This window comes from Nannobrachium achirus, assembly GCF_963921795.1.
Source record: "Nannobrachium achirus genome assembly, chromosome: 9".
Lineage (NCBI taxonomy): Eukaryota > Metazoa > Chordata > Actinopteri > Myctophiformes > Myctophidae > Nannobrachium > Nannobrachium achirus.
The window spans coordinates 38,727,104-38,748,890 of record NC_137818.1 but is presented as its reverse complement, the minus strand read 5'-3'; the positions used below and the strand labels follow the sequence as shown (position 1 = coordinate 38,748,890).

Here is a 21,787-nt window from a genome sequence, read left to right as displayed (position 1 = left end):
CATTTAAAAACAATGTTAATGAAATGCCTACGCAATAAATTCCATATTATCCCGCCGAGTGCATCGCTGCTTGTAGTATAGTGCGAGTACAGCCAGGAGCCGCCATTAGACGTTCTCTGATATCTGGCAAACGTATGTCATTCATAATGCCTTTGGCAAACAGTCAAAACAAACTGAAACACCAAAATTGCTTATTAAGTCTGACAGGGGGAGTCAGCAGGGAGTCGGACCGTACCTCTTCAAGACTGCCTTTCCTGTTGCAGGCTGTGGTTTGAGGCCCAATCCTACAAAGCTCAGATCTCTCCGTCACGTTGTGAGCTTGTCGCTAATGCTATTTTCGGTGAGCGGCACCGCCGTATGATGGGACTCATGGGAGTATGAATTAAAAGCTGCAATCCATAACGTTCATATCCTGCCCGGGATTTGAACCCGGGTCTCGTGCACGAGAGCAAGTATCTGCACACTGCAGGCAGGGGCTTCTCTATGAGAGAACACATTTCTACCGCTGAGCTAAGAGCAGATAATTGCACTTGTGAGCTTCAGGCAGTACTACTTGTCAACCAGTAGGTGTCCTACTCATCACTGGGAGCTACATTTGGAAGAGTAGGGAGACCACCTCCAATGTGCTAGTTATATTGTATTAACATACTTTACCATACAGAATGGTTAACCATTTACCCAAGGCCTCCTTCATCCTCCCTCTACACCAAATCTTTCTACTGAAAGTAGACAATCTACAGCAGGGGTGTCCAAACCTTTTTCAAAAATATTATAACACCCAAGGGTCTAAATCTAGACATAATGTATTTCGGTCTGACCATAACAACCAAGTATTGGACCAAGTCCAATACTTATCCATCGCATTTAAACTATTTTATTTAAATATCTTATTTAAATATCATCATCAATATTTAATATCAATGGTCTTTTGTCAGGTGTCTGCTCTGAAAAAGAAAATAATAACTCAGCCTTATTTCACATTACCAAATGTAACCAGACTTGCAAGGTAAAAAATAGAATAAAATAGCCTTTCTTTGACCCCTTCAGAATGAGACAACAGGGAACAATCTCACAACGTATTGTGTTGCGAGCCACTATATAGATTGTAGCTTTTTTCACAATGGCTGTGTCAGAAATGCGTAACTCGTCCCCTACTCCCTAACCCTAAATGAGGGATCCAGATGTAGTGTACTACAGTAGTGATTTCGGACACTACTACGTCGCCATCTGGTTGCGTCATCGCTGTCGCACAGTTAAAACGCTCAGAGCACTGGCTTTTGGAGCAATAAATAATAGCCGATCTACAAGCTCTCAACACGGCGCGAAGCCACGCGGTGTGAGCTTGTAGATCAACTCCTCAATGCTTATGGATTGTAAATAACATATACCAACATGTTGCAGTGTTATTATGAGAAATAGGCCTATATAAGTATGTTTTTAATTATTGGAATTCAATAAAATAATGTGTTTTTTATTTTATTTTAATTCAGGGATAAATTAATGAATAATATTAATATGTTTGTGCCACGTTCATTTGTCTCACATGCAGACATACACCCATGTTTGTGATAAAACAGGTTATTCTTGCAAATGTAAACAAAATATTATTAGCATGATTATCATTAATACTGTGGTAGGTTGGGAAGAAAAGAGAGATCGAAAAACAAAGCCTCCAGCGTCTATTCTCGTATATTCTCTTCATAAACAACTTTATAGCTTTTTTTCATAATTGTCTCCACCAGCCGAAGGCTGAGGGAGAGTATGTTTTCCCCTCCGTCCGTGTGTCCGTCCGTGCGTCCGTCCGTGCGTCCGTCCGTGCGTCCGTGCGTCCTCGCAGTTTGTGAGCGCCAAATCTCAGTCGCCGTTGGCCCGGTCGCTGCCAAAGTGAGCACACACATTCCCTGGATGCCAATCTAGAACCTCTGCCCTAAATTTTTCAAATGGCCTTTTCTAGCGCCAACTAGTGGTCGATGTTTGCTAAACACATTTCTGGGCACTACTCTTACAGATTTTGTCCAAAAATCCTACAAATCGGTAGGCAATATCTCGACAGTCATGTGATCGACACGGATCGGTCCGATTTTGCATATTCCATCCTGATTGGCTAAGATTGGCTTCCAAAGTTTGTGGGATTGAGCCGTTTTGAACAAAATGCCTCAAATCACAAACGCAAAGTGCAATTATCATGAAATCGCGCACACACGTTCCCACTAGGCCGAGGAAGAAATGCCACTTAATTATTTTTTAATCAGCCTCATGGTGGCGCTATAACAGCCCGATTTGTGGTTTTACCTATAACTCCACCGATCAGTTTCAAACTTTGTAAGCGCACTCCCTAGAGGCTAAGGATAAACCTTTGCCCTGCATTTTTCACATCAGCCTTTTATAGCGCCACCTTTGGGCCGACTTATGTAAAACACATTTTTGGATATTACTCCTTGAGATTTTATCCAAAAATCATGCAAATCGGTACACAGTATCTCTATAGTCATGTGATCAAGTCCGATCCGTCTGATATTTCACATTCCATCCTGATTGGCTAATATTAGCTTCCAAAGTTTGCAGGATTGCTCCGTTTTTGAACAAAATGCCTCAAATCATCAACGCAGCCTGCGATTACCGTGACATTTGCCACACATATTCCCACTAGGTCAAGGAACAAATGCTACCTTTTTAACATTGTCCTGTTATAGCGCCACCAGCAGGTAGACTTTAGCAAAACACATTTTTGGAACACAATGCTTGAAATCATGCATGCAGCGTCCGATTGCCATGAAAGATCTAAGGTGAAGAACATATGCCACCCTTTTTACATTGGCCTATTATACAGTAGCACCACCAGGACGCACAGCCTGGTGGAGACCTGTGCTCGGAAGAGCACTGCTTCTAGTTTGTTCTCTGTTGACAAGGCTGTGGACATTTGTACGAGTTGTTTTCTTTAGCCGGTGGTTGTGCTACGGGCTAGCTGCGTTCGTTGCCTCCTGCCCAGAGAAATGCCTGCAGTGTGTGTGTGTGTGTGTGTGCATAGTGCATGCGTGTGCTCAAAGCGCGAGGCAGCAGCCGCAGCGCAGTGCATTGTGGGGCGGTAGGGCTTGACTAGTGACCATTGAATGCTCCCTACAAATCCAGATGCATTGTGGGATACTTCAGTGCACTATATTAGGGTACAAAAATGCTTACTATACATTCGGACACTACTTAAAAATGGCGGAGCTCCCTTTTAGTGCACTACATCAGGGAATAGGGTGGATTTCGGACGCAGCCACTATCTTCACCCCAGAATAGGGACGCTAGGGTTCATTTGGTTAAAATACAGTTTTATTCATCAAAATAAGTTCCAGATGGCATCTTTTGAGTCTCAGATCAAGTCAACCCAATGAATGCCCGCTTGCTCACCTCAAAGTCCTGGTACTGCTCCTCTGTAAGAGACTTCTTGGAGACAACAAGGACCCTGAGACCTTCCCTAGCCATGTTTCCACACTTGACAAAAAGAGAGAGGGACACAACAATATTTTAGTGACACAAACTGACACAAGATAAAGGGCTGTTTGAAAAGCGGTTAAACTGAGTTATCCTCATTACCTCCTCTTCCAGCCAATCATTATATTGGACAATCCCTGCCATCACCACGTCTGCTCCCTTCATGTAGAACGTGATCTCGCCTGTCGATTCATCCTGGGAAACAATTCATTATCCATCAGTATCACTGCACTAGTTCACTGTAATAATTCTATTGTCGCTGTCTGGTGTAAACCCATGTCCAAAACGGTTACTTTTCAGGAAATGGAAAAAAAATAACCTGTGCTCCAGTGATGATGGTATGAATGAAGGTTCCAATCGATCCAAATGTAGTTATTATAGATTTTCCATTGGTTATATAATTATAAACCCATTTAGGCCTAGAATTATTTAATACTTTAACATATACAAGCTCACAGTGCGGCAAGCTCACAGCGTTGCACCAAGTGCAAGCTTTTATATCTGCTATTTTTGAAAAGTCGTGAAAATTTTGTGCAAATCTTTGAATATATTTTAGAGTGAACATTTGTAACTCAAATTTAGCTTCTGGGGGTCCCTGGAACTAAACTTTTTGAGATGGGGGTCCGCGGCCAAACACATGTCATCTTGGGGGTCCTTGACATAAAAAGGTTTGAGAACCACTGACATAGAAACATAGGTTTAAAAAAAAAACCTTTAGAAGACACTAGAATCGGGTCAAAATATTCAAAGACAGGGCCGATTTTCAAGATTCTTCAATAGTTAAAGCATAATGTAATCCGTAATAATGTGTATCTGTCTAAATTGGTTAAATCACATACAGACTTAACCATTTTCAAGCTGGCATCCCTATTTTGAGCGTGTTGTCATTGAAAATGTTTTGGAATGTTTAATTTATAACATAAAAGATTAAAGATGGGGATACAAAGTTTATGCCTGACATTGACAATATGTAAATGTAAATCTAACTCTACATAAACTTCCACTGTAGCCTAAACTCCACTGGTCCACACCTGTATGCAGTGTTGTACCCGAACGCGTTCAAAGAACGATCGCTCATGAACACGTTCATATTTTGGGCAAACGTGAACTGAACGTAATTGTTTTCGCTTGATGAACGATATTGTCGAACGCGGTCATTCTGATGCCCGTGAACGGCGTTCGTCGGCGTCCGTCGGCCGTTCATGCGGCGGTCGTCTGTCCTCTCGTCTCTCTTTTCATTCACATGCTCCAATAGCAAGCACTGCACGCAGCTCCTCGTGAACGTTGATATGCGGTGCTGTCTGCACTCTGCAGCTGCACTGTGAATCTCCTCCTCGTTACGTCTCGCAAGCCTGACTATACTTTGTCGTATGTGTTGCACGGCGAAAATAGCTGATCTGCAAGCTCACAACACGTCGCATCCACGAGACAACGTGAGCTTGTAGATCAGCTATTTTAACCAACGCGGAAACATGCTGTGCGCCAGGTTTAGAAACGTCTGCCTTCAGCCCTTCACAATAAGGCTGCAGGAAGACTGGGCACTGGGCAGTGGGCACATAAATATTGTGGGCACCTCAATGTTAAGTTGGATGAAATTATTGCTGTGTGTGGTTCTATATGGGCTGTGTCAATAATTTTGACAAATAATAGCATGCAGCAACGTCTAAACATGTATATATTATATATATATAGACCTATATATATATATATATATATATATATATATATATATATAGCATATATATATATATATATATATATATAGATATTTTATTTTTATTTTTTTGCCAAAAGTATAACAAAAATTATGGTTAAAAAAAGAACGAAAAAGAACTAAGTTAGTTCATTTTGGGGAACCATGAACTTTAGTTCAAAATATAGAATTATGAACTATGAAATGAACTAGTTCATTTTAGAAGTTCTGAACTTTTTTAAAGTGAACTTTCCCAACACTGCCTGTATGAGCCACAAGTGTATGAATCAGAATCGGTTTTATTGTCAAATCACATTCAAATCACATTGTGTAAATCAAGTGAGTGAAATTAGTTTTCATGCACGCTGCATCATTTCATTGTTTTTCAACTAAGACTGTCTGTTGCCTAATGGGAAAACTTATTTTGGTATCCATAAGGGACATTAAGAAAAAACGATTATCATGAGGAAGCAAGGTTTCAGTCTCAGGCTTCCTGACGTTTAGCAGATCTCGCCAAGCCAACAAAAATAATGTTAGTCATCATCAGACTTAGTCAGAGTTCACTGGAAGTTGAGCTCTTTCTCAGATAAATTCATTTTTTGATTGTTTAAGATAGCATCCTTGGTGGAGTCCCAGGGTGTATGCCGGCAAAACAACCAATGATCCCTAGTGACGGTTAGTTTACATTCAAACAATAGTCACAATAATACAATCAAACAATCTGAATGTTGGCATAATGCTCAATGGACACAATGTCATGAACATGTAATCTTAACTGTGTAATCTCTGCACTCACCCGCACTATGATGCCCATCCTCTTGCTCTCATAGGTGAAAGGGAATATCTGCAGGATGGTGAAGTTCAGGATTTGACCACTAGGGGTCCGTAGCTGCATGGAAGACTGGTCCCGTCCCACCAGAGTGAGGCCAACACTCTCAGTCCACTGCACCAGAGACACCTACCAATCACAGAGCAGAGTTAGTGGAGGGTCACACAACATAAAAGACCTTGATTGACAATTGACAGGGGAAATGATGGATAGGCCTAACAAATAATATTGTTGTTTTTTTTCTTCTTTTTTTGCTGATGGGGGAAAATAAAATAAAAATCAATACCATTATGGAAAGACTTAGCTTTTAGCATTGGGCACACAAAGTAAAGGATGCAGTCAAAAAATATAGATAAATGATGTGTTTATTTTATTTATTTATTTTTCAAGTTCGAAAATCTTTAGCGTTTCATAAATTAGACAAGTGAAACATTCAAGGACACTTTGGTCCGAGCAGTTTGTCAATCAATAGACTTGAGTGCTGAAAACGCTTGGGTATTGATTAAGGCTGAATGGTTACTATATGCTCTTGGACAAACTGGGAGAGATGAAAAATATTGAATTCAAGACGAAAACAACGTTTTCCTGTCTTCTGCCTCTTCCCCTCTGAAGGTCAGAACAGATGACATCCATTAGTGTATTGTTAGGGGGTGGATAAGAGGGACGCTGGAGTGTGGTGTGTGTGTGTGTGTGTGTGTGTGTGTGTGTGTGCGTGCGTGCGTGCGTGTGCGTGTGCGTGTGCGTGTGCGTGTGTGTGCGCACGCATGCACACACAGAGAGAGAGAGAGGGCAGACAGAATTGCCCAATAACTTCCAGACCGGGGATTAGAACAAGATCACAAACTCAATTCATCATGTCTTCCGAGACAGAATTCTAATAGACATATGTCAGAGCACGCAGAAACGTACACGGATGGGGGTTAAGGTTAAGAGTTTTGTGAGGGGGAGGGGGGGGGGGGGGTTGTTGGGGTCCAATTCTGATCCCAAATCAAAGAATCTGCCCTGGAAGCGCTTATTTGGGTAAAACCGGTAAATCATCCGTGACCATGCAGTCTGACAATGCCTGGCAGAGTGCTCTCTTAACGTCAGCAAACGTCTGACTACCGTAATCCTTGTCATCCACGTTGGGAAATATGAGGATTGTGTCTTAGTCACAGTCTAGAAATATTCACCGTGGAGGCATTCTATGAACTGGCCTCCACCGCAACAGACAGGGACGTGCTGGCCATTGGGAAAAGCGGGACAACTCCCGAACGGCCGGTTCATTCCCGGGCCGGTCCAGGCCGGCCATTAGGAAAAAAATAAAAATAAAATGTCGGCCTTCGTTCCATTTTGGGGGCTGGGCGGCCAGAAACCTTGTATCTCCAAGTTTCAAATTTGTACATTTTTTTTGCAAAGCAAAGCCCTGCTTCATCATACAAGGCTGTCGCACAAAAGTAGTGAAAACAGCAGATCTACAAGCACACAACGCCTCGCGGTGCGAGGCGTTGTGTGCTTGTAGATCGGCTGTTTTTACTAGTTTAAATCATTTTTAAATGGTTTTGGACATACAAGGTTTCCACCCGACAATGACGAAATATAACTAATGTAATTGGCCCACTGGCTTGTCCCTTGTCATGATCTGAAATGGCAAATCTTTGAGTAGCAGCAGTGCTATAGAGAGAGATCTCTCTCTATAGCGTGCAATGAGGGCCTCTACAACTCTTTTTCCCGGGCTGAATCAGGGGCCCAGCACGTCCCTGGCAACACACCACCACCTTGTAATGCCAGTGCCATGAATTGCAGCTGATTGCTACTGAGATGAATGATACTGCATATGGACGGATTGAGTCATAACCACCATACTTGATAGATTTTCATGAAGAAAAAGTCGACGTAGCAAATGATTCAGATGTCCCTTCTTTGTGAATCAACCTCAATCAATCAGCATGATGGTCCTATTAATTATTAGTTGTATATATCTAAAATGTTCATGTTTTTTCACTCGGAATTTGCAAATCTTGATAGATGGCATCTCGTGCATTGTCATGAGACACAGTGCTCACACACAGCTGCAAGTACCCTTGCATCTATGCATCTTAGATTGTGTTAGAAAACTTCTCTCTTTTTTGGGAAGGGGGTTTTTGTAGTTTTGGTTAGGGTACATCCTAAACCAAAAACCATGTAAGCAACCGTCACTTGCATTGTGACCGTGACAGTCACAGCCAAAACCATGTCTATATTAAGACTTCCTGAAAGACATCCAAAAGCAAACTGAAGTTCAGCTTAGATTACATCAAGCTCATACAAGAGTGCAGTGAATAATAGAAAAGAGGAACTCGCCAGCCACAAATCCAAGTGACTAATTCTGCATCATTGATGATGAGAAAGTGATTTCTTGAATAATACTAGCATAAACTTTCACAGTATGAAATAGGATATTTTATTTTGCATTCATGTTTTAGACCAGGGGTGGGCAACCACCTCTTTGTGATCTAGCAGATCATCAAATCTAGTTTTTTTTAACCTATTGAGGCCAATTCTTAAAACGCCTTCTGAAAAAATATTTATAAAAAATGTATGCACCCAAACCTTTCAATCCGGGAACGTATAGGCCGGGGTTCCCAGTCTAAATGGGTTAATACAAAAATAAATACAAATACAATTATTAACCATTATTGTTTGATGTGCATAAAACGTCTCAGATAGTCAGAATGTACAGTATCCTAACTTTTTTATTCATATACAATTATTCGTTCATACATTATTGTTAAATTATTGACTTATTCTATGCTTGTATTATTCTAATTAGATTGTGAGACATAAAAACAATAGTGGTTTTCACTCTCTGGCCAAGGCCTTAGAGAATGGCTAAGTGATCATGTACCCAAAAGCATGCCCACCCCTCTTTCAGACATATAGCTGACATTCTCAATCAGATTCATTATCAGTGTGAAAATATCAGAACATCAGAATCAGCTTATAAAACCCTAGGCTGCCAACATTACAATTAACTGATATTAAGTGCTATTTTTCTAACGACCATAAAGCGACAGACGCAGTGAGCCATATTAAAATATGTACTATCAAGGAGGAAATTCAATGGGGGGGGGATAAGTGCAATGGGCTGGGGAGCACATTAAGGAAATCCGTATTTACACCGCAGGAAAGGGATCAAGTCGGATTCCACAGCCCACTTCCTAAAGTTCAAAGATTCATACTGATCAAGGACATAAAAGTGGAATGCCGTTTGTCTTCTCAAGGTTCCCGTTTAAAGGGGAAAAAAAGCAGTGAAGACACACAGATAAGGATCACGACAGAGAAAAAAACGAATACGTCTCCATCTCAAGATGGGAACTCTATTCTCCCATCATGCTTCCAAGTGTTTGGCCTTGGACAATTAGCTCTCGTCGGCTTAATGGCCACTTTCCGACAACCCTGCTTGAAATATGCTGGTGTGGGCGTGCTTGTGCCGTATGAAATATATACCATGATTTGTCTTTTCTCTGTACAATCAAGAGTATACAGTAGAATAGGAAACCTATCCGTCTAACCTGTCCATAGTACAATAGATTAACCCATTCAGAACGGGTACACTATATTGTGTATCATTATTTTATGCTTTAACTATTGAAAAACAGCAGATATACATGCAAGCTTGTAGATCTGCTATTTTTGAAAAATCATGAAAATTAGAATTTTGACCTGATTCTATGAGTGTCTTTTGAATCCTTCTAAGATTTTTTGAAAAACCTATGTTTCCTTCCTTTTCACTTAAATGGAGCTCAGTTAGTCTCTTCTTGAGAGACTACTATGTCAGTGGTTCTCAAACTTTTTCATTTGAAGGACCCCCAAAATGATATTTATTTGGCCACGGACCCCCATCTCAAAATATTTAGTTCCAGGGACCCCCCAGAAGCAAAATCTGAGTTACAAACGTTCGCTTTGAAAATACACATATTCAAAGATTTGCACACATTTTCACGACTTTTTCCAAAAATAGCAGATCTACAAGCTCGCAGCGCGGCACTCGGTGCCGCGCTGTGAGCTTGTATATCTGCTATTTTTCCACTGGTTAAAGCATTCAATAATTCTAGGCCTAAACGGGTTAAAAATAACAAACGCCGCTCTGCGTGACCGCTGGTGCTCTGGCTGCATACGTACCTCATCGGGACTGGCGGCCTGGTAGACCCTGCAGGTGTCCTCGTAGTGCTGCTCCGCCTCGGCCTGGTCCGTCACGCCGTTAGACTCGTAGGCCGGCGTCACGTTGTGGACCAGGGCGATGGCCTTCACCGCCTCGTGGACCCTGCTGCTGATGGTCTTGCGGACCTTGGTGGCCGCTGGAACTCTGGAGGCCGGGAGGTCATGGGTGGGCTGAGACGAGAGGGAGGATGATGATGAGAGATGATGATGAGAGAGAGCATTCTGAGCAGAGGAGTAGGGCTGTCACAATTATGACATCTATGACATCAGGTTTAAAAAATCATTTGTACCCGTGTCCACTAAATTGTTGAACGAGGCTCTGAAACAGCACTGACTGAGAGTATTGATCAATCACTGTGCACTTGTGTAATGTTGTGTCCCCCCTGTGTCATGTATTTCTATTATGTATTGTCACTGATGTTTTGTGTGTGGCTGTAGCAGGGATGAAAGCCCAAGACAAATTTCCCTTGTGGACAAATAAAGTTTACCTCGACAATTTACTTGACGATTAATTGTCACACAAATAATTGCGATTAACGATTTGATTCCGCTTTTGTCGCTGAATACTGGAGCATATGAATAAAAAAAATAACTTCTGTTTGGCTTTGAATTTGCACAGGGCAGATATGAAAATTTACCTAAATATACAAAGGAATGACTGGCATATTTAATAACTTTATTCTTTATACATTTATAGTGGAAATAGACGATCTACAAGCTCACAACGCATCGCATGGCGATGCGTTGTGAGCTTGTAGATATGCTATTTCCGCTACTTTTTGAGAGTGTTTGAAACTATATGAACATTTCTCAAAATGGAAATGATTATGACGACTATGCAAAATAAATTGCGATTAGATTGCAATTGATTATGTAATAATTGTGACAGGCCTACAGAGGAGCACAACAGCGTTTATCTATGAGTAGATTGAGTACACCTACAGTCAAACAGAACAACATGAAACAGCATGAAAGTTTGTACACAGTTCAAGATTGTCTCAACATTTTGGAAACAATAATAGAACAAAACACGGAATCTGAATAAAGCCTGAATATAAAATAATAAAAATATTTTTTTTTTAAGTCTAAATAACACATTAATTTAAAACTGTAAAACAAATCTAGTATTTCTCCAACAAAAGCTCTCTTTCTCAGATGAGCAGTTTTTCCACAGGATGAAGAACCACTTAGCTAACCATATCATTACTGTGGTAGTATCAAGTAAACATAAACAGATGTGTGTGAAGAAAATGTGATCAATTAGCTTTTTGCTATGATGGCCCTGCTATTTTTGGAGAGTGTGTGTTCCAGGGGTTAATGGTGGCGTCATTAAAGCAGTGGGCGGCGGGTGCTTCGCTAGTGGGCTAATCCTGTTTCCTGCTTCGCTAACCCCTGGTGTCAAATGGACAAAGGGTGTCATCTGAGGTCAGGAAGCATTCAACCAAACAATAATCACAAACTAATATGTTTCTTAAAACAATGAGCTCCGACTATTTTCTTTACATTTTTCCAAAGCATTTGAAATCAGGATATTTTCTCTACCATTCTCCTCCTAAAACATTCCGGAATTTCTGAATCTTCAGCAGATTTCTGTTCTTTGCCCAAAGGAGGTGTGGACGGAGCAGTCAGGGGATGTTCATTAGGCCTGAGCTTTACTTAGTTGCGCGGGGATGCCGTGCACCGGAAATAGACGCTCTACAAGGTCACAAACCATTGCGATGTGCATGTGTTGCGAGCTTGTAGATCTGCTATTTCCAGCGAGCAACTAAGTTTGCATGCCCGCAATGAATTAATTCATTCAGAATTCAGAATCTTAGTTACATTCGTACCTGTGTGTATGCGCTGAAAACATGGCTCTGTACTTCATCCATTGAGTCCATTCCATATGCCACAGTACCAAGATGGAGGCGCCTGAACACCATCTCATTTTGTGTGAGAGTCCCTGTTAAATACAGTGTATTGGAAGATGATTTATTCTTTATATAAAGAATTGTGCACAAGTCAAAGAGGAGATATTCACCATAAGGAAAGAATGTATATCTTCTTCACACACATAATACCTTAATATGTTACAATTTGAAACATATTTAAAAACAATTATGTGTTTGGAACATTGCATAGTGTTTTGGAAAATACATTTCAAGTACCTTATCTTATTTTTTATTTCTGTATTTTCATGCTTTTATAAATGCCCCGTTTGTCTTCAAAATTAAGGATGTACCGATATGGAAATTGTTAGTTGAAACCGATAGTCCATACCAATACCGACATTCCTTTATTTAGTTGTTGTTATTTATTCCCCCTCTTGTGTCAGGGTAACACAGAAATCTTCATTATTATAAAACATAACTGTTCCAAATCCGCAGCTTGGTAGGCTGCCTGCAGATAACCAACACATTGATGTGTCACAACAACAAATAAACATTGATTACTGCCATCGGCGAATGTCAACTTATTTGCTGATATGCCGATAGCAGTCAACGAGGTGAATATAATCCGATAAGGTATACAGCCCATATGTCAGTACGTCCCTACTTAAATGCCTACTTAAACAGACGATCTACAAGCACACAAGGCCTCGCATCGTGTGCTTGTAGATCTGCTGTTCTGCTGTCTTGTATGATGAAGCAAGGCTTTGCTTTACCAAAAAACGTACACATTTGAAACTTGGAGATACGAGGTCTCTGCCCGACAGTGACGATATGTACAGTAAAGCACCTTGAAAGGTGAAAGCTATTATGCTATTATGCTAGTAAATGTGGGATCTTTAAACATTAATCTTTACTCTGAAACAGTGTGTTGAGTAAATATTTGGTTTGACTGTGATTCCAGTAGGTGAAAATTTACAATGAAAAAGAAAGAAAAGAAGAAGAAAAAAAAGGAAAATAGCAGCTTCTGTGCTACCTTATACATGCCCTTTGTAACCTCACACTCACTTTAAAAGCAGTTTCCGTCAGTATATCAAAATGACCTCGGGGGCGCCGCAGGGCCCCGCACATACATTAGGCTGATGTATGAGCCTGCACACCGCACTGCCCTTATTCGCGCTCTGGATGGGAAAATGGCTGATCATTTTATTGGGCAGGGTGGCTGTAAATCTGACAGGTAGTGCCTGTTGTTCATGAGGAAGTGTACTGCAGAAGGAGTGCTACTGTGTGCGTGTGCGTGCGTGCGTGCGTGTGCGTGTGTGCGTGCGTGCGTGGTGTAAGCCTTCAGGGCTTTTTTGATTTAAGGATCCAATAAGAAGCATGTCTCTGAAAGTAGCACAGAGCGAGTCCCCCCAGGGAAGGAAAACACCCAGCTACTGGATATGGCCTCTCTCATTGCACTACTCCAACATTTTGGCTCCTTTTTGCTTGACCACACATCCAAATACAAAAAAAACTAAAAACAACACAAACAGTGGAAGTACCGTATATCTGTGGCCTACTGGCATTGTGACAGCTATACTCCTGCATAGTAGGGCATTCACGAATAGTGATTTTTAGTATTCTAATTATTCGACCTCAAAGTATTCGAATAGTCGAATATTCGACATGACTGGCCTTAACAAATATTAAGTACAAGAGGCGAACATTGTGAAAATAGCCGATCTACATGCTCACAACGTTGTGAGCATGTAGATCGGCTATTTTCACAATATTTATCTGTGGAACCGAGTCACATTAAATGTAATACCTACAATTCCAAGTGCTTGTCAGGGTAGGGGTCCCCAGTTCAAATATGTTTATTTTAGGGGTCACGGCCTAAAAGGTTTTGAGAACCCCTGGTATAAAGCATTAAAAAAATCATTCACCAGGGGCATTGACAACTCATTCCTATGACTTCCTATCTAGCCAAGCTTAATAAACTATATATTTTTTAAAGAGAAAACAAACAAAAATAAAAAAAGCGAATATTCAACTTCGGTGAACAGCGTCGAATAGTGACTTTGATATTCGAATATTTGGTGAATGCCCTACTGCATAGCCATGTAGAAATATAGAAATACATTTAATTATTTGACCATGAATGACAATGAAAATTAGGGGGTCTAATAACGGTGTGGCTGTCGGACTTCATGTTGCCAGTGGATGATAGTCTCAGCACTATGACATCGGTAATCTCCGAAAACAAATTTGTGTTTGGTATAATTTTCAACCATCTAAAAAATTGTGTTGCAGATTTAAAATGTTCATGGATTTCTTATACAGCTTAGACTTGTTTGACAGCACTATCATCTGTTGGATTAATACATTTAACCACTTGAACTGTCAATACCTAAAAGTCTGCGCTTCTTTTCCCTCTACACCAAACCTCTGTGCCAATGAATAGCCGACCTACAAGCTCACAACGTCATTGTAGATCTGCAATTTTTTGGGTAATGTTCCACTAAGAATAGGGATGCCTAGGGTTCAAGTGATTAATGTAAAAAACATGATCCTATCACACAAAGATTTGGCAGCCCCCCTGCAGTAACTCTGAGGACCCCCTAGGCGTCCCGGACCCCCTGTTGAAGACCTCTGATCTAACCTGTTTTGTCAGTGAGCAGGTAGGAGATGATCTAACCTGTTTTGTCAGTGAGCAGGTAGGAGATGCGTCCCAGCTGTTCAGGTATGGTGCTGGCTCGAACCATTGTCCCTGGTATCTTGGAGTCTTTTCTGATCATCCAGCTGAAAACCATCTTTCCCATATCCAGGTTGACACGCAAACTAGAAAGATAAGTAACATAGACTAGATCAGTCAATGAAGTCAAAACAAAATGTAATTGAATTGTTTCCTTAATCTGAGAAAAACAGAAAAGGCTTTGGTGTGAAAGGGGCTAAAAGCACCAAATGGGTTGTTTTACGCTATCGCTGTCTAGATTATGTTTGCCCGGATCACTTGCAAAATTGTTTTCTCACTCAACAGTTAATTAACAAACCAACATAAAGTTTAAGTGTATAGAGGGTATATGCACATTTCTAAAGTGACAATTTAAGGACTTTTTAATACCTCTAAAATGGCAAATTAAACATTGGCCAAATTGTCAAATATTAGAGGCAGAAATTGTGAAAAAAGACGTTCTACATGCTCACAACGCCTCGCAACGCGAGGCGTTGTGAGCATGTAGATCGACTATTTTCACAATAGAACCGTGTTATACAAAATATAATGCCTCAGCTCTTAGTGCTCGTCAGGATGGGGGGTGGGGAGGTCCCCGGTTAAAATATGATTCTTTTGGGGGTCGCGGCCTGAAAAGGTCGAGGACCCCTGCTGTAAGAGATGATTCCCACCTGATTGGCACGATGTTGGAGAACAGCAGCAGGAAGCGGAAGATCTGCAGGTACCAGCGGCCGGCGAAGTGCTGCAGGGCCACCATGACCAGAGAGACCACCAATAGAGCTCCAAACAGGATCTTGGTTAAACAGTTCACTTCCAGGTCAAACAAACCCACCTAGCACAGGCCACAAAGGTGGACATAATCAGGGACAAAACTCTCAACAACGGTCAATCAAATTAACGTCACCGTTCTCAATACAAGTTAAGTGAATGTACTTAATATCTATATATACTTCACAGTCAACTATATGAGGAATAATTGAAGGCAGGCCTTCATATTGTGGTTCACACACACAACTGCACCTTGTGCTTGGGGTTGGAGGTGTTCATAACACTTCGCAGCTCTTTGCCCGTGTAAATCACCACCCCCACCACGGTGCCTGGAGAGAGAAAGAAATACAAATCACCTCAGGCTAAAAGAGAACGCCCCCCCCCCCCCCCACACACACACACACCCCCACCCCACCGGTCTTGATAGGATGTTTCCCAGACTTAAACTCTTGAGGTGAGAGGATGTTTTCAAACTCAAAACGACAGTTGAAATATATGATACAGATTTGCAATCACTTAATGACTAACATATGTTTCACACAGGTTAAAGCAGAACCATCTCTTCCATGAAGGAAGTATGCGTGTTTACAATATTGCTATTATAGATATATCTGGCCCTGTGGCCCTTGGGCAATTCTAAACGACCAAATCTCTTAAGCCCCTTTTCCACTGACATGGCTATTATAGGACAAAAAGTCTGTCAGTCACGTCACGTCACGTCACGTCACGTCACGTCACACTTTTCCCCTACTCATATCTCCGCCACTGTTGCGCTATCCATGCCAAACTTTGCACACACACTCCTGGCATTTTTGGACACTGCTCCTACAGATTTTGCCCTGAAATCAGGCAAAGCAGTACACACTACACTACACTACACAGTATGTCTACATGTGGTGTGGTGTGGAGTGGTGCAGTGTCGTGTAGTGTTTATCTGCGGAACCGAGTCACATTAAATGTAATACCTACAATTCCAAGTGCTTGTCAGGGTGGGGGTCCCCAGTTCAAATATGTCATTCTGGGGATCACGGCCTAAAAAGGTTTGATAACCACTGACAACTCATTCTTATGACTTCCTATCTCGCCAAGCTTTATAAACTACCGGTATATATTTTTTAAAGAGGAAAAAAAAGCAAATATTCGACTTCGGTGAACAACGTCGAATAGTGACTTTGATATTCGAATATTCGAATATTTGGTGAATGCCCTAGTAGATGATAGGATAAATGTGCACGACAAAACAGAAGTGGAGAATGTGCACGACAAACCGGAAGTGGAGAAGAGGCTTCACATCCGCTTTATCGCTTACTCATGATCAGAGCCCCGTTCCCCAGACTGTATGACGGGAGCATTTGCAAATTGTGGGAGGCAACAGTCTGGCCACGCGAAACTAAGTGCGAAGGCTTCAAAGATTGGGGTATGGTCCTGATTACTTCCTCTTTACCACTGCTCAGTGCTCAGTCAGATATTTACCAGAGGCGATGACGGTGCTGGCCCACAGCGTGTTTTCAATGCTCAGACTCTCATTGACTGGAGGGTCTCCATCTTCCTATAAAAGATAAGGCGACGTACAAATACACTGTGTGAGGGATCGTAACTAAACAAGAAAATACTGTCAGTCAAAAAGTACAGGTAGTTATGAAATAGGAATATTTCATCTGCGAGAACTCACCCTGGTGAAAGTACCGATAAAATTGTGGATATCGATGTTTGGTTCCTCAGCATACACATACGATCTGATCTGGAGGAGATCCTGTGAGGCAATGACAACGTGATTTAGGTGTCGTTTATGACGCATACGCAGATTATAATGCATTAGAAGTATGTTTATAATGCATTATAGACACTGGCTTCATAGACAGTGTTACCAAAGTTATAGTAAACATAACAGTACTAGAAGAAAGAAGATAGCAGTGGCACTACTGGAATTCCTCAAACCACCGGTGCTCATGAAAGGGAATACAATGAGCAAAAAAGGAAAATGTGCCACAGAGGCACAAAAATCCAGAACTCAGGTGGATTCAGAAATAAAAAGCCTTTATTTGGGCAACGGGCTAGAACAGTGTTTCTCAAACTTTCAAATCTCGAGGTCTCCCCTTAACTCCGACAGTGTACAAATGGTTCCATTTGTACACTGTCAGAGTTACACTGTACACTGTCAGAGTTACAGACTTCTATGGGTCAATTTAGACCCCCCTAGGAACCCACAGAGTCCCTGGAATCCACTTTGAGAAACACTGGGCTAGAACATTAAAAAACACCAACGCGTTTCGGCAAACGCCATCTTGTAACGTGTGTAACGTGTGTAACAGTACTAGGGTTGACCTCAACCAAAGAGATTATTCGAATTGTTCAATTAATACATTTTTTGATATAATGAGAACAGAAGAGAAAAACAAATGCAATTATTTGATAATGTTGGTTCATTTCCCAGCCCTACTATGTTGGGACTCACTGCTGCAGTGGGCAGTCTCTGCGTGCAGGCCACTGGGAGGCGTAGTTTCCAGTCTGTCTCTCCATCCAGCTGGTCAGTCCTCAGGAAACAAGAGCCTGAAAGAAGAGAGGGGGGCAGCAGCTGCTACACATCACCTCCAGGGGGCACTGCTACATTGTCTTGTAGCTCACAATCCATGGAATTTGCATTATAGATAAGGGATAGCCCTAGTAATATTCTACCTATACAACATGCTAATGCTTGTAGTTTAATTGGCAAACAAATAACCTGACATGTGCAATGTAGTCACAAATGACTAGGCCAGGGGTCTTCAACGTTTTCAGGCCAAGGACCCCTTAGTTGAGAGAGAGATGAAGCAGGGACCCCCACAACCTTTTCAGAGATTCCATAGTTTCATTGTTTGACAGAAAACAAACAGTGTGTTTTGGATTCATGTCAATTTCTGTTTTCAGATTTTTCTTTTTCCCCCTCTACACCAAACCTCTTTACCGAAAATAGCCGATCTACAAGCTCAAAATGCCTCGCGCTGCGAGGCGTTGTGAGCTTGTAGATCAGCTATTTTTGGCTAAAATTCTCAGAATATCGACACTAGGGTTCAAGTGGTTAATATAAAAAAGAAGAAAAAAGTTTCTATTACTCAAAGATTTGGAGGACCCCCTGTAGTATCTCTGTGGACCCCCTGTTGAAGACCCTTGGACTAGGCCCTTCCTATGAATGGCTTTCAGTTGCATGCTACTGTTGGGGATCCATTTGGGAGTAAAAAGTTGAGAGGAATCCAGCCTTGCCCATCCCCCCACCAGTCTGCATGCTTCATCCTGCCCACAACTCCCAGTCCTGGCCTAAACTCTTCATAATTGACCTAATGGCCTCCACATGGAAGAGAGATAACCAAGCACTATTTCCAGTAAAACAAAGCTGTTGTTTTTCTTCCCCCAACAGGAAGAGGTAACGACAACAGGCATCAAGCTGCCACCTGATTGAAAAGCTAGAAGTCTTAAGCAAAGCAACCGGGAATGTAAGATGGAGATTCTTTTGTTTGTTTGTTTTGCTGCGCCTTTTGTTTGTTGTGAGAGGTTGCTATTTCGGATTGGACATGAGTGCTTTTTGTATATGTGCAAATGAACACTGCACCACATTCGTGTCTTCGGCCAACAAATCTTCTGATCCACATTTGTTTATTCCAATGAGGCATCTTGGCCTGATGGTCTGGTGTTTTCTCTTTGCATTCTATATTTAGTTTTACCTGTCTTGATTTTACTTTTCATTATCTTATCATTTGAAAGACAAAATTAGCCTCACTATACGGCACAGAGGAAAAGAAAAGAAAAGCCAATGTTCGTCTGACCACACCCATCATCACCATCACACTGCACACCACACTTTGAGCGATAACTTAGTACTGGACCCAATTACAATTTAGACATTGTAGGACTTCCTGTCCTGGCTCTGGGCTAATCCCTGCACCTCAGCGCCCTTTTAAACAGGCCATTTCCCCCAGCCAGCCCAACTAGCCTGTTGTGGAGATCTGGATGAATGACCAGCAGATGTTTACCATTTCTTTCAGAAGTCCTTAAAAAGATCATGTCAGCAGGGACGCGTTGGTTCTACGCAGAAAGACAGAAAGAAAAACATGACTTCAGTATGACATCCTGGTCCTGCACTTTGCCTCCTCTTCTGCTCTTTAACTGAAGAAAGCAGGGAAGCAGGACTTTGAGCTTTTCATGTGCCACTTTACCTGCATGCAGCCAGTCAAAATAATAAGCTCTCCTGCAAATCATCCCGCCATGGCCTGAACAGGACCCTGACCAGGTTTTACACTCTGCCTGACCCAGTCCCTCAGCTACATAGAATTATTGGAAGATGAATAACCCCTCCGATTCATCTTGACAGATTTCCAAACATTGGACTGGGCATGGATTATTGTTAAGTGGTCGATGGTCTTAATAAAGACGTATTATGGCTCTTGAGTTGAGGTAATTTGCAAAAAGCCGGGCTTTTGTTTTGTCTGTCATTAATTTTAAGCTGGCTTCCATATCTTATCATTTTAATTCAGCAAACTCTGAATCACTCACTCATGTGAGTGAAATGTGTGGAGCAGTAACATGTGTGACCTTTCCTTCAGCTCTGTTGAAGTGAGTGATTCCGAAAGGAGTCCCCAGTTGGAAACTGAAGACAAGACTCACATCTCATATTTCATGTACAAAGACTTTAGAGAATCCAGTCTACAAGATTGCAAGGAGACAGATAGCTGAAGCCAAATGCCACCAAAGGTGGGCTTAATTACGTCTTTTAAACAATTGAATACTGTTCGCTTTCAAGTAAAAAAGACATCGTATCAATAAATGGTACATAATTTAATTTGTGTTTGGGATCCAATTATAGGTATATAACATTGTGTCAGTTGCGTATGCATTGAATTTGACAGACCGAAGCTAAGAATTGATCACAAGATTACAAAATCTTTACTAACTCCCTTCACCTCAGTCACCAGTCCAGCACAGAAGATTAACAAGGCATGCATTATGCTTTGTCATATAAAAGGAAACAGGACTATTTAGAGATATGAATGACTCAAATATAAACTATGCAACATACAAACCTTTTCTACAATTATAAGGTCTCCAACTTGGATCCCACTGCTTTTAACCTTCACGGTGCCTGAAAGATAATATTAAATAAAATGAATGGATATTGAATGATCTAGATTGATATTCTATGCATTTCATTGGGTGAAGGCAAGCTGAAGAATAGAAACATCTGAGATTCAACGCTATCAATCACTCAGTGGACATTCCAATCTGATTCTGAGTGAATGCAGACAGACAGTACAAAGTAAAAATCCAAACCATCCATGTAAACGTTCAACGTGTGTTTTAAGGGAGTTTATGACTGTGAAACATCCTGTTACCATTAATGTCATTCAAAGACAACATTAACCACTTTCAAACTGGCATCCGTATTAGGCATGTCGTTATAGGTGGAAATGTTCAATTCTTTTCACAAACAGTCATCTATAGATCTATAACAGATCTACAAATTCACAACGCTTTGCAGTGCAACGCGTAGAGAACTTGTTGATTGGCTATTTTTTGAAATAGGGCTTAACACACAATCACTATACTCTCCCACCTCCCAATGGCCATGCAAAATGCATTTTGTTTTCTACTCGTCTCCTCTTGGTAACAAAGCAGAGTGAGCTGTTGTTCAACATGCCCCTCCAGTCACCCCATTGAAATTTGGGGAAAGTAATTTTCCATGCAGATTTGAAAGAATGCTGGGGGAGTTGAGCCTTTTCTCTCATTCCATTTGGAATGAGCTGGCAAAATTGTTTGGCAGGGGTCACCGACCCATGACCTCTGCTGTGACCTCTGGGTTTTGCATATGCAAGACATTAAAGCACATTAATATTGCTATGCATTAGCTTCACCAAACTTCCCATAGTATTCTGTTCCACTAACAAAATACATGAAAAGATATTAGGGAGAATAGGGACCTGCAAATAACAGAATTGTTAGTTGAGATGAGGCATGCCGATACACTCCAAACTGATCAAGCTATTGCACAATATATGATTGAAAACCAGTCTAAATTGATAGGTGGCAGACTATCAAGAATGAAAAAGTGGTACAAGTTACACTTATGCATCTAGTGTAATTTATTAATTATGGCATCCATCTGATCAAGCAGACTGTCGTGATAATGTAGCTTCATCAAAACATTATGCAAACTAGATTCTTACCTTCCTCATAACAGAACTCACAGCCGTTTTACCTCACAGAGTTTCCATAAACCACAG

The 21,787-nt window shown here is 41.3% G+C and overlaps 1 protein-coding gene across 2 annotated transcripts in view; it reads right to left on the bottom strand.

Moving 5' to 3' along the window:
• Nucleotides 1-21,787, bottom strand: part of atp9a (ATPase phospholipid transporting 9A) — a 50,444-nt gene that overhangs the window by 16,812 nt on the left and 11,845 nt on the right. For both annotated transcript variants that reach the window (XM_080733332.1, XM_080733333.1), the window contains 13 exons: nucleotides 20,591-20,649; nucleotides 19,544-19,595; nucleotides 17,992-18,086; nucleotides 17,209-17,289; nucleotides 17,010-17,085; nucleotides 15,789-15,865; nucleotides 15,440-15,600; nucleotides 14,733-14,875; nucleotides 12,014-12,126; nucleotides 10,146-10,355; nucleotides 5,970-6,131; nucleotides 3,583-3,675; nucleotides 3,397-3,480 (listed from right to left, as the gene is read on the bottom strand). In XM_080733332.1, the coding sequence (XP_080589458.1) occupies nucleotides 3,397-3,480; nucleotides 3,583-3,675; nucleotides 5,970-6,131; nucleotides 10,146-10,355; nucleotides 12,014-12,126; nucleotides 14,733-14,875; nucleotides 15,440-15,600; nucleotides 15,789-15,865; nucleotides 17,010-17,085; nucleotides 17,209-17,289; nucleotides 17,992-18,086; nucleotides 19,544-19,595; nucleotides 20,591-20,649 (1,406 nt within the window). The remainder of the gene's footprint in view (nucleotides 1-3,396; nucleotides 3,481-3,582; nucleotides 3,676-5,969; nucleotides 6,132-10,145; nucleotides 10,356-12,013; nucleotides 12,127-14,732; nucleotides 14,876-15,439; nucleotides 15,601-15,788; nucleotides 15,866-17,009; nucleotides 17,086-17,208; nucleotides 17,290-17,991; nucleotides 18,087-19,543; nucleotides 19,596-20,590; nucleotides 20,650-21,787) is intronic.